Source organism: Misgurnus anguillicaudatus, chromosome 23 (assembly GCF_027580225.2).
Source record: "Misgurnus anguillicaudatus chromosome 23, ASM2758022v2, whole genome shotgun sequence".
Lineage (NCBI taxonomy): Eukaryota > Metazoa > Chordata > Actinopteri > Cypriniformes > Cobitidae > Misgurnus > Misgurnus anguillicaudatus.
In genome coordinates this window covers 1,717,133-1,731,201 of record NC_073359.2, presented here as the reverse complement: position 1 = coordinate 1,731,201, position 14,069 = coordinate 1,717,133, and the positions used below count along the sequence as shown (strand labels likewise).

The 14,069-nt window shown below is 33.5% G+C and overlaps 1 protein-coding gene across 1 annotated transcript; it reads left to right on the top strand.

Moving 5' to 3' along the window:
- Positions 1 to 1,109: 1,109 nt before the first annotated feature.
- On the top strand, positions 1,110 to 5,283 carry LOC141359594 (CD276 antigen homolog). Its single transcript, XM_073862283.1, has 3 exons — positions 1,110 to 1,222; positions 4,800 to 4,831; positions 4,911 to 5,283. The coding sequence occupies exons 1-3, from the start codon at positions 1,188 to 1,190 to the stop codon at positions 5,243 to 5,245; spliced, it is 402 nt and encodes a 133-aa protein (XP_073718384.1). The 5' UTR covers positions 1,110 to 1,187; the 3' UTR covers positions 5,246 to 5,283.
- The last annotated feature ends 8,786 nt before the right edge of the window (positions 5,284 to 14,069 follow it).

Here is a 14,069-nt window from a genome sequence, read left to right as displayed (position 1 = left end):
ACGAGCTTCACATCGTGTGCGCTCTCGAAAAAGAAGTCACCGGCCACCACTGAATAAGACTAATAGCTACACTTTTGTTCAACTTTCAGAAGCAGAATAAATTTGCACCTGTAAAAAAATAAATAAACGGTTACAAACTGAATAAGGAAGTGTTTCTGGATCAGTGTTGTTTACATCTTACAAAATGGTCTATACTGATTCACAACCTTATATGAGACTCAGGCTGCATCCAAATACCCACACTTGCGGTCTTGGCCACTTGAGAGCCCGTGCACTCAACAGAAAAGTGAGCAAGACTGTCCCATGTCTTAAAACTGGAAGTGCAGTGCCCTTAACCCACACTAAACCCACACTATATTGAATACCACTTCGGAGCGGTATTCAAGGCTAAGTATATCCCATCATGCATCATGTTCTGGATGTAAATCGTGAGACTTTCGCCCAGACCTCGCGTGATGATGCAGAAGCTTTAATTGCAAGTTAATAAATGGATATTACATATTGTGGTAGTAAAGCGGAAAGTGTTGCACATTTCATTGGCATAATTTCAAATATTTTTGTGTTCATTTTATTTAGAGAAAAACTTTTTTAAAATGTAAGTTAATAAGAAACAAATATGTTTTGGTGCAAATTGCTGCCACTACCTGGATTGACATTTTTACACTAAGTGTGTCCCATCAGTTGAATAATTCTACTTGCACGCTTGGGATCTTCCACTAGAACACTTGGGAAAATACAGGAAATACGTCATGCGTTTATATACTATAACTCAAGTATGTATTTAACTTTATTTTATTAAATATTTGGGGGTTTTAATGCACTTGATTAACTGATAACAGATAATAAACCTTGACTAAGGAAAGAGGATATAATTTCACTAAATACTTCGTCTCCTTCGTCCTTGCACCTTTCCTCACTTGCATCCGAGGACGGTGGAGCTAAGACGCAACGAAAGATAACGAGGATGCACAAATAAGAATTGAGCAGCACCCCGCAAGTGTGGGTATTCAGTAAACGAAAGGGACGCAGCCACAGGGTGGGTGGGACCATAGATATGTGGGTGGGACAGCCTTCGTCGCGACCCGGTGACGTTATTGGCAGTCAGCCTTCTAATCCGGTCTGGCCTAGACGCGCACTTTTGCGTATAATTTCCAAACAAAATATCAACCCGTCACTAAACCAATATAATGAAAGATTTCATCTCTGTAGTCATGATCGTCAGGTATGTTTTTTTCCCAACCATATTTGGTAAAAACCCAGAGGTGGAAAAAGTACTAAAATATTGTACTCAAGTAAAAGTAAAGTTACTTTAATAATATTTTACTTAAGTAAAAGTAAAGTTACTTGTCTAAAAATCTACTCAAGTAAAAGTAAAAAGTAAGTCATTTTAACTTTACTCAGAGTAAAAGTTACTTTTTTTTACAGCGGGAAGAGGTGGAGGATTCTATAGTTCAAAAACGACAAGGGAATATAAATCTCAAACTAGTTGTTTTTAATTGTAGGAACATCTTTACAATTAAAGTGCAATAACAAAAAGTTAATAAAATAAAAAGCTTTTTTAAAGTAAGAAACATATATGGAATTGTTCAATGATTTTTACATGTGAGTTATGCACTTTTGAAGGTGGTCAGCAGCTAGTATCACTATAATAAGTTTGTAATTTATGTTAATGCTGGTAACATACATTATTTTATTAAACTATATATCTAGTTTAAATGAGCATATAATGAGATGAGTGCCATGTCTATATACATTTGACACGTTTATTATCTTCTTACTTCCCTGACCCGGGTTCTCTCTCTCTCTCTCTCGCGCGCGCGCGCTATCTCCCTCTCTCTGCAATGTCTCGAGGACGTTTTGAAGTTGTGTTTGACTTGACGCAAAGCTGCTAGACCTCGGAAGATAATGCGCATGGTATTAAAAACGCGTCGTGCAATTTCGTACTTAAGAGCATGAATCCTACCTTTCATAGAAATGAAACACTTGCTTCGCGTCAGTGGAAAGTGGTCGCTTAAATATGGCCAGGGGTTTCTTTCATAAGATTTGAACTGAGGCGGGTCTGCATTAGCGAGCGCCTGTCTCGTCCGTCTCCATGGTTCTTTTTGCGCGGGCCCCGCCCATTTACATCCGTTTCGCGTCTTTATCACTTTGCTTTTTAAAATATTTTTTTTACTCTGTAACGGATATGATTTAAAATGTAGCGAAGTACAATACTTTAAATAAAACATACTTAAGAAAAAGTAAAAGTACAGATTTTAAAAACTACTCAAAAAAGTAAAAATACACAAAAAACTACTCATGCAGTGTCATAGGTACATCTTTGACGTTTATAACAAACCAAACCGTTTGAAAATCGGTAAAAAAATTAAGCAAGTTATGGTCATTTAAAAGTACCTGCATCATTAAAACTCAATGCTACGAGTGAGGGAGCGCCCTGTCGTAAGATGGCCGCCAAAATGCGGACGTTGCACTCCATTGGCCAGCAGCGCGGACGAGCCATCTAGCCTTTATACATATCTATGATCTTCCTAGGGTGCAAGCGAGGAAAGACGCGAGGACTGAGGAGACGAAGTGAAATGATATCCTCTTTCCTTTATAACGTTTATCTGTTATCAAATAATTAAGTGCATTTAAAACCCGAAATATTTAATAAAATAAAGTTAAATACATACTTCAGTCAGAGTTCATATTCTTACTACATTAAAAAAAAAATTCTTAAAAGTGCTGTAAAATTAATATATATATAACGTTATATGTCTATACCACTGATAATTTATAAAGATCGGTGGTTTATACTAGTTACATATTACATATACTGTCTGAAATGAGTCTACATTTACAATAATTTAATGATTACTAGCTTTATGAGTGTTTAATGACGTGACGATGTTGTGTATCCTCGCTCATGACTCCCCAGAAAGCCTCCTAACTCCTCGTTCCTTGCATCCTTGTGGTGAAATTAATAAATTGAGATGCCCTACATCAGTGTTCTTCACTCCCAATCCTAGAGAGCCGGTGCCCTGCAGAGTTTAGTTCCAACCTTAATTAAACACACCTACCTGTGATTTTCTAGTGCAGTGGTTCTCAAACTGGGGGACAGGCCCCCAGGGGGGCCGCGCGATGGTGCCAGGGGGGGCCCAGTTTTATGACATTTTATAAAATAAATTATTTTATCATGAATTCTGTGCAATTAAACCAAAAAAAAAAATAAGTATACTAACCAACAGCACTACTTTGTATAATTCAATATGTTTTGTTTAATTAAAATTGAGTTTTAGAACAGTTTTTTGCCATAAAATTTCTTTGGAGGGGCCGCGAAGGAATGTGCCGTACACAAGGGGGGCCGCACGCTGATAAAGTTTGAGAACCACTGTTCTAGTGATCATGAAGACATTCGCTGCGTCCGAAAACTCAAGACAGTGACTCGTTGCCTTGCTGCCTCATGAGGAAATGACTTCGAGGCATGAAGGCAGCTCAGAGAAAGACTTTCGGACACACTTCAAAGGCAGCGTGTTTGAAATTTAAACAGAGAGCGCCTTTGTGATAACTAATCACATATTTGAAAACTACAATACTAATTTCTCGCTAGAAATGCACTTAAAAGGTGTAAAAAGTGAAAATATACATTTATTTACACTAAATTGGTGGTCCAGTCGCGTCCTTGGCCGCCATTTTATTTTTTTTAGAACTCGACCGGGCTCGACCAATTATTCTTAATGTACGTCCACGCATAGGTATCTCAGGAGACAGAAAGTAAACCAAACATTGAATTTAGACATGCCTTGATGCCTTCCTGCCTTGGAAAGCTGCCTCAGAAGGCAGCAATTTAGAGTTTTCGGACGCAGCCATTGATTAGCTTGCAGGGATGTTTGATTAAGGTTGGAGCTAAACTTTGCAGGGCACCGGCTCTCCAGGATTGGGAGTGAAGAACACTGCCCTACATGATGGAGGAGCTAGATCAGTTTCCGGGTCGTAGGATGTAGGACGTAGGAAAAAGGAGACGAGGAAACATATTTAGAAGCACCCATAGTGATGACATTGTTTAAAAAGATGCTTACTCTATTTTACCATATGCATTAGTCCTATAACGATACACACACACACACACACACACACACACACACACACACACACACACACACACACACACACACACACACACACACACATATATATATACATATAAACACACACACATATATATATATATATATATATATAAAGCATAGGTTAAGACAAGATGAAGTCATAGTAAAATTAGGACATTTCAGTAGTTTTTAGAAAATGTGCCTAAGAAAAAAACATTACTCGTGCATCTTTAAAGGAAACAATGTCTTATGCAAGTTGTTTTCAGTCAGCTCAAATATGCATTTTGTCTGGGTCCATGAAACTGAGCCAAAATAATGTCCAACAGAGCTATGAGCACTAAAATCTCTAAGTCTAAGTCTGTTTAAGTCACTATGCTGTTTATGCATGATATGGTTATTTGGATTCTATCAATTGCATTTAGCATTGTTTTTCATTTGCTTTTTTGTCTGTGGCTTTTTCAATACTGAATTGTAACCCAAAATGCTTTAATAAAATGTTAACTGAAATTACATTTGAAACGCACAACTTTGTAAAAAATGAAACCTTTAAAGTAAATGTATCTGTTCTTTATCTTCCTCGTTTTAAAAGAGGTCCCTAAAGATGTACATAGTGTTGTTTTTACCTTGAGTAATGTATTTCTGAATTAAATATGAGAGCAAACTGTGATGTTTTGTATTGTGAAAACTAACAGGTATATTTATTGTTTACAGGATATTTCTTGTTTGCTTGTTTATACATAAAGGTAAGTGCTTAATCTCCTTATTGCTTATTGCATAAAAATCTGTTTATTTTCTCATGTGTGTGTACTTGTCTGTTTTCAGTGTCTCTGGATGTCACAGTCGAGGGTGTTGTCGGTGGTTCTGTTGTCCTGCCATGTTCTGCAAGTTCAGATCAGGGTAAAACTGAAGACATAACTGTATACTGGCGACATAAAGAAAGCAGGAATGTGTATGATATAATTAAAGGTAACGCGTCAGTAGAGAAACAAGAGTCACAGTACAAGAACAGAACTGAAAGTTTTCCTGAAGTTTATTTGAAAGGAAACTTCTCCCTCCGGCTGAACAATCTTCGAGAGACTGATGCAGGAAAATACTCGTGTTTCATCAATAAAGAGACAATAATTCGGAAGGTCGAACTTCTTGTCAAAGGTGTGTAAAAATCAATGCATTCATTTTAATATATAGTTCGAATACCTTAAATAATTCCACAAAATGTCATTCATTTTTATTAACTTTTTATTGTATATACAATATATCATCACTGCTTGTCTAAGTGGGTTATAAAAACGGTTACTTTTAAACCTTGATTCTGATTGGTCATTAGCGTGCTTTATTTATTTATTTCAATTCTGTATATCACTGCACAACACTTTTAGTAATGTAAACAATGAGAAACGTTCTGTTACAGTCGGTCAGGGAATATTTTTTCTAGCCTTATAGAGATTTAAAGAGCACCTATTTCATTGCTAAAAACCATGTTATTTTGAATAATAAAATGTGTTTGCGTGGTTTATGGTTTAAAAACACATTATTTTCCACATACCGTACATTTTTGTAGCTCCAGATTTCACTCTCTTCCTGAAACGCACGGATTTGTAAAGCTCTGTGTCCCTGATTGGCCAGCTAATCTGTACATTGTGATTGGTCTGAATACCTCTGACGTCAGCAGGAAATGTGACGCTCCTTACCATGTTTGAAAGATTTGGTTGCTAACAGGAGTTAACTTATAGGCTGTTAACTTATAATGTGAAATTGTCTTCTTCATCACGAGCCAATCATGCTTTATTTCTCAACTTCCCTTCGTGCAGAGAAATCAGAAGACCAAAACAACCATCAAGCAGATAAATCAGAAGACAAAAGCAACCAAGGAGAACAAACAAGACCTGAGAGCTATTGCATAAAAGCAAGATAAGGGATTAAGCTGAGATTTTCCAGTTATCCTGGCTGAATTTAGCCCTGACTCGGTTGCATGAAGGGAGGCATAAATATATCTAGATGAAGTTACAATGGAGATTTACTCTTTGCAGCTAACCAGGCTACGATTAATACTATTCAATTCAAAGAACTTTATTAATCCCAGGGGGAAATTGCTTTTGTGTTACAATTATAAAAAAGAAAGGAAAGAAAGAAAAAATAAATAAAAACATAATTATATGCTCATCAATGATTTAAAAACTAATAGATAAGAAAAAAAGCTATACCCATAAAAAAAGGGTCATTTACTTCAATAGTGAATTGTCCCAGCACTTACAAAGAGGAGTTATACAGCCTAATAGTCACAGGTTCACTTCTAAAACGCTCAGTAAGCAGTGATCAGTCTCTGACTAAATGTACTTCTCTGGTTGGCCAGTGCCCTATGTAGTGGGTGAAAGGGATTGTCCAGCTCCATACTGCATAAAAATGATGCTAAACACCACCGTATAGCAGACTATACCATTGCAGATTAATTGGCTGGTTCCTCTTTCAATCCTACTAGATATTAATGTGTTTTAGTCACTTCATGGTCCTGCATAAAAATACTAGATATACTGTAATTCATCTAAGTATGCATACTGTTATTTTAGTGTTATTATGAAGACTGATGTCAGGGGTTTGATGAATACATTTATTAATGCAGTTGTTGAGATCATAAATGCTGATGAGGTTGAAAGGCGGTTTCAATTCAATTAATTTGTGTTACAGCTTTACCTATTGTCATTGGATGCAGTGGATTGCACCCACCCCTGTGCCAGATATATGAGACTTTTTTAATGTTAAAATCAGTACAGATGATAAAATATGTCAGCAGACACCTTATGTGCAGAATTTTCTCTACAATCAAGTCACCAGCATGCAAAATGTTCTTAATCTTGATTTTCTGAATGTTTATAAATTGTATTTTAATCTGAATAGAATAGTTATATGACAGTGTGCATGTTATTTTATTTAAATACATAATTTGACATATTTAAAATGTCAAAAGATACTTTAATACTTTGAAAAATATGCAAATTATGCTTTTCCAAATTATTATGCAAAATGCCCTTTTTTTTTTGCAAAATTCAGTGTGTTAAAATGTTCCACAAAACAGATATGTGTCAAATGTGCTGCATGGACAGATAATTTAAAAACATTGTAAATCAAATAATGTGTTTAACACAAGTTACATACAAGTAATATATGAGCATATATTTGACATAACTTTAACTATCCCATTCATTAAACTTGTAAGTCTATAGTTTCTGTCTTTATTTCACTTGAAGATGCTAGTATTGCATTATTATTGTAGCTAGTATTATAGTTCTGTCCACATCACAGATCTTTCATATAATGATGCTCCATAGACTACTAAGACTGAGGTCAGTATAGTATTCATACTAATTGTTTTCTTATTTCATGCCCATATTAAAATTGTCACTGTTGCTTTTTTGCAGCATGCTATGTGTATTATCCTGCATAAAAAGTAAATTAATTTCAGAAGACACGATTCTTTTTTTTCCCCATCTTTAAGGTACTATATATATCTTCCAGATGTCCTTTTGGCCCCCTTAAGGGACTTACCATCTTACTTCCCAATATTCCAGTCTAAACCAGCCTTGTTTGAACATGGTGGCTATTCACCAACAATACAGAATATACTATTCAGTGTATTATGGCATGTCAATGAATAAAACGGTTTAAAACTTCATGAAGCTCACAGCAAATGTAGAATTTTGGGGGTGGGATTTAAATCCACTTTTATGCACTGAATGATCCCATATTGAGGGCTTCTTGGTATCACAGAGACCCCAGCATGTTTGTTTTTTAGCAGGTGACCTTTTTATTCCTAATTTTTTCCTTAAAAATTCTTCATATGGTCAAATACTGTACATATTCATATAATAATTCATGGCATTCTTAATTCTACTTTTGTGCCATACCCGTTATGATGTTTACATTTAGGATGTTTGGTTTGTTTGATAGTTTATCTTGATCTACATTTATTTTCAAACCGAGCATCTTTATACGAGTCTTTAAGAAAATGCCATAAACAAATACAAAATAAAGTGTTTGAATACACAGAGCTGTCCCTTTTAATACATAGTATTTAAAAATTATTCCTATTTGAATAACATTCCCAAAAGTAAATAGTGGTTAAAATAGTAGTGTCAATCTTGACCTTAACATTTCTACCACGTGGTGTCACTGTAAACCAGTTTAAACCTCATTCAAAAAAAAAAGTTGAACCTATACAAACCACTCATCTGTAAACATAACTTTAATTGTTATTGTTATTATTTATGTAGAGAATTATCTCATGAGATTTATTATTATTATAATATCATTTTATTAGCAGGTGTCATAGACCATTTTGCAAGATGTAAACAGCACTGGTTCAGAAGCACTTCCTGTTGTTTTAGTTCACATTTATTTTACATTTTGATTCAGTTCTACAGTTTTTGTTGGTTGTATTTTGTGCTAATATTAATTAATATTAATATTTTGTTCTGTGTTAAAAAACTAAAAGAGGAATGCTTCTGGACCAGTGTCGTTTAACATATTTATTTATATTTAATAGCTAAACATGATGCAGGTGTTCTCACACTTCTGAGATGTGAAACTAACACTTTGAAGCTTACAACAGTTTTTTTTACACACCACATCATGAAGTTTCCACTGACCACATTGTTACTCTTTAATTTGTAAATGCATGCATTGTTGCCGTATAATGTGAACAAATTATTTTAGCATTAATGAGTTTAAGAAATATGAAAAAAGGCATTTATTGAATCTAATATCTAAATTAAATCAAAAATGCATTTATGCACATCAATACAACCCTCATGTCTGACAATGTCATTGTTTATTTTATAACTGGATGTTAAATGAAAATTTGAGATTTTACAAAGTATGTTGCATCTTATACACAACTGTAGTCATTGAGTTATAAACTGACTCTGCTGAGATCTAGATAAAGTTATGCAATACATAATTAATATACTTTATCAAATAAATGAAGCAGGATCAGTTATGTTCATCATTTGGGCAGTAGGTCCCGTTGACATGGACAGACTAATACCTACTGTGTAGTTTGGGAACGTCCACCAAAACATACTGAAAAACAATAGAGAAATTAATATTAGCATTTAAAACACACATAAATGTGTGGCTTTATTCTGATTGGTTGAGAAATGTTTTTAAATACAAATTTATCTGTAAACTGCACACCTAACTTGTCAAATGTCTTATAAATAGGCATCAGAGCGATGTTTGTGGTAACTGTGGTATAAGAGGAATAATTGACTCCGGTTGAATATAATGCACACCCGCTTCACGTACTGTAGTGCTGCATTACCACCTTGTTTTTAAATCATTCAACAGCCCTTCATCAATTATTCTAATAAATAATAATTCGTTTACCTGTATTTGGGTTGAGTCTTTTTCAAAATGAGCCATGAGCTTCTGTAGGTTAATATCTTCACACTGTTTTGTGCTTTTTCTGGTTCTTTCATGAATAATAGCCACTGCAAGTCCTTTAAATAAAATTATGAATTCAGATTTAATTTTAAAAGTAAATTTTACCCAGAAAATGAACATTCTTTCATTCAAGTCCAAATGTGCATCAATGGCATAAGTAACCGCATGTGACATGACATTTTTTAATTCAGGACACAAACACTGGATAATTAAAGATTGGTCAGGAATATTACTAATGAATAATGAAGTGCAGTGTGAAAAAACTCTTCAATATTGTGTAAAAATTCAAAGCAGATGTGGAATAACATTAGTGTGAATAAATAATGACAAATGTTCATTTTATATCAAGCTTTTATAAAGTATAAATCACTCACCTATAACCACGATGAGCATAACACCATTAAATACAGCAGATATGATGGTAATAATCTTCCATTGTGTCAGAGTCGGCCCAAAATGCGTCACTTCAGTTTTATTTTGGCTTTCTGGAATTGGATCTGTAATTTAATAACAAACACTGTTCAATTACTGAAGGGTTTAGTTGATGTTTTAGTTGTAATTATGTTAAAATGTATACGATTAACATGATTGAATGACTTACCAGTGATGTGTAATCTGGTGACATTGCTGAATGTTTTGTTTGTTGGGTCTGTGTTCATACAGTAATAAACTCCTAACTCATCAAGAGTGACATTATTTATAAACAGCTGATGTTTTGATTGAATAAAATATTTTTGTGCAAATGTTTCATTGTAGTGAAAAGGTTTATCTGTCGTGGTGCGCAATATGATAACTGGTGGATCTGGTAGTTTTAGTAAAAACCAGTTAACCTCATTCACATCTAGATCACAGTTTATAGTCACATTCTGTCCCAAATCTGTTAGTTTATCCATCAAAGCATCTACAGTTTGAGCCCATATGAGAAGATCTAAGAGATAAAAATAAAAACAAATATAATAATGATTATTTCCAATAATAAATCAATCTAATCATCACATTTAGATGACAAAACATGATCAAATATATTAAATAAAACAGAAATAACTTACAGAGCTGTAACCTCATGATGTTTTTTCTAAAGCGTGTGACCACAAACATGATGCAGTCTAGATTTCCTCACACATATGAGATACAGATAACTTTAACCCACAGCTTTTTGTACTATACACCACATCATGAGGAAGTAGCATTGACCACATTGTCTTTAAAATCCTGTTTAAACACTCAGTCACTCACACAAATGCTTTATAACTTCTTGCTTTGTTTATGACTGTTATATGTAAGGAAAAATTGATGACGGGCCATTTAATTATTTTGAAAATAATGTGGCACTACACGAAGCAGAGCGAGTGTGCATTATTCAAATAATTTAAAGGACTGGAGTCAATTAGTTGCCACAAACATTGCTCTGGTGCCTATTTTTTTAAACATTTATCAAGTTAGGTGTGTGGTTTACAGAAAAATAATCAACACCTATGGAACATTTCTCAACCAATCAGAATAAAGCATTCAACAGACCCGTGGTATAAGCAGCAGTATGACCCTGTTATGTTAGCAGTGTGTTCTTGAGCTTTAAACAGGTTGATGTTTCTCTAGTAGACCATTTTTAGATGTTCTCATGAACTGCCTTAATAAGTGTTGCTATTATTTCCTTTCAACTTTGTAAGTTACATCCTGAAACATCACAGTACACAAAAATGCATTATTTTTGGTTCCTCTGTGAGTCGTTCGGTCAGAAGTTCTTTAAATAACCATTTCTTTTTAATTTTTTATAATCTAAACAATTTTTTTCACTACAATGCACCTTTTTAGAAACAGAAATGTTTTTATGCAACCATTCAGCCAAAAATAGTTCTTCTATGGCACAGTGAAGCACCTTTATTTTCAAGAGTTAACAATGTGTTCAAAACTGATCTTTATTGTTTTCTTCAGTAGATACATACCGAACATAGCTCAAATGGTCAAAATATGTACCCCACTGTCACTGGTTAGTACCCTTTAAACTGAGTGGACCTTGGTGAAATAGGGTGGATTTCAAGGCATGAATCGAATCATTTTCGGATCAGCAAAAAAATGGGTGCAGAAAAATACAATAAGAAAAAATGAAGAAATGTTCATAGTCTTCTTCATTGTATAAATTAAATATAATTAATCTTTTTAAAGCAACAGAAGTGATTTCTTTTTTTCTTCTTCTTAATCTAATGACACAAACATAAGCAGATTTTTTGAGATACTGTCCCTTTAAGACCGGATAAGCATGAATCCATATACTGACACACACATCTGATTTCTTTCTGAACTGTTTGTGTTCACTATAAGACACAACTTACTGTTTTTATAAAAAATTATGTCCAAAGAGGTATTTTTTAAGATCATTTTGTGTGTATGTTAGTTTATCTCTCATGAGATGTATTGTTATTATATCATTTTTATTAGCAGGTGTTATAGACCATTTTGCAAGATGTAAACATCACTGGTCCAGAAGCACTTCCTGTTGTTTTTTAGTTCACATTTATTTTAGTTCATTTTTATTCAGTAATTTTTCTGTTGGTTGTATTTTGTTCTAAAATTAATTAATATTAATGTTTTGTTAAGTGTTAAAAAAACTAAAAGAGGAATGCTTCTGGACCAGTGTCATTTAACATATTTATTTATATTTAATTGCTAAACGTGATGCAGGTGTTCTCACACTTCTGAGATGTGAAACTAACACTTTGAAGCTTACAACAGTTTTTTTTACACACCACACATGAAGTTTCCACTGAACACATTGTTACTCTTTAATTCGTAAACTCAATTACTCACACAAATACTTCATAACTTTTGTTTTGTTTTAAACTGTACCATATGTAACACTATGACCCTGTTTAGTCAGCAGGCATTGTTGTCATATAATATGATCTGTAGGATAACAAATTAATTTAGCATTAATGAGTTTATAAAATATGAAATAAAAAATCACAATAATGGCATTTATGGAATCTAATATGTAAATTAAACCAAAATGCATTTATGTACACGATCAATACAACACTCATGTTTGACAATGTCATTGTTTATTCTATAAATGGATGTTAAATGAAAATTAGAGATTTTACAAAGTATGTTGCATCTTATACACAACTGTAGTCATTATAAACTGAGATTCTTAAGATTAAAGATTATCTATAGATAAAGTTATGCAATACATAATTACTGTACTTTATCACTAAGAAATGAAGCAGGATCAGTTATGTTCATCATTTGGGCAGTTGTATAGGTGACGTTGACATTGACAGATTAATACCTACTGTATAGTGTGGGAATGTCCACCAGAACATACTGAAAAACAATAGAGAAATTAATATTAGCATTTAATTCTATAACATAATTTTAACCTCAATAAATGTCCATTTATTTATTTGCTATAGCCAGACATAAGTTAGCATTATAATGTACCGTCTTTTAGTCATTATCACAAATAAACCATGTCAGTGTGACTCCTTTACATCACATGGGTTTAATTTAAATAATCCTTTAGGTGTTAAGTTATATTGTGTTATACAGCCATCATCAATTATTCCTTACATAATAAATAGTTTAATGTCTTACTTGTACTTCGGTTGAGTCTTCAAAATCCATGAGCTCCTGTGGGTCGATATCTTCAAATTGTTTTGTGCTTTTTCTGGTTCTTTCATGAATAAGAGCCACCACAAGTCATTTAAATAAAATTGTAAATTCAGATTTAATTTTAAAAGTAAATTCTACCCAAAAAATTAACATTCTGTCATTCAAGTCCATTGTGTCATATCAAAAGCATTAACCGCGTGTGACGTGCATTTTTTAATTCAGGACACAAGCTTGGTCAGGAATATTACTAATGAATAATGATGATTGTTGTTTTTCATGTTTTTATTCTCTTGGTAGACCTTGACAGATTTGGTCTTTATACATTAAAGGGCAGTGTGAAAAAAATCTTCAGTAATGTGTAGGTTTAAAAAATTTGAAAGCAGATGTGGAATAACATTAGTGTGAATAAATAATGACAAATGTTCATTTAATATCAAGATATCCTTTGAGATCAAACTGTTTTTTTCTTATAAAGTATAAATCACTCACCTATAACCACGATGAGCATAACAGCATTAAATACAGAAGATATAATAATCTTCCATTCTGTCAGAGTCGGACCAAAATGTGTCACTTCAGTTTTATTTTGGCATCCTGGAATTGGATCTGTAATTTTATAACAAACACCGTTCAATCACTGAAGGATTTAGTTGATTTTTTAGTTGTAATTATGTTAAAATGTATACGATTAACATGATTGAATGACTTACCAGTGATGTGTAATCTGGTGGCACTGAATGTTTTGCTTGTTGTGTGTGTGTTTATACAGTAATAAACTCCTAACTCATCACGAGTGACATTATTTATAAACAGATGATGTTTAGATTGAATAAAATATTTTTGTTTAAATGTTATATTGTAGTAAAAAGGTTCATGTGTCATGGAGCGTAATATCTTAACTGGTGGATCTGGTAGTTTTAGTAAAAACCAGTTAAC

Coding starts and splice junctions, on each gene's coding strand:
- LOC141359594 (XM_073862283.1), top strand. CDS start 1,188: ATGAAAGATTTCATCTCTGTAGTCATGATCGTCAG. Junction 1,223..4,799: donor TCTGTAGTCATGATCGTCAG/GTATGTTTTTTT, acceptor TATTGTTTACAG/GATATTTCTTGTTTGCTTGT. Junction 4,832..4,910: donor TTGCTTGTTTATACATAAAG/GTAAGTGCTTAA, acceptor GTCTGTTTTCAG/TGTCTCTGGATGTCACAGTC.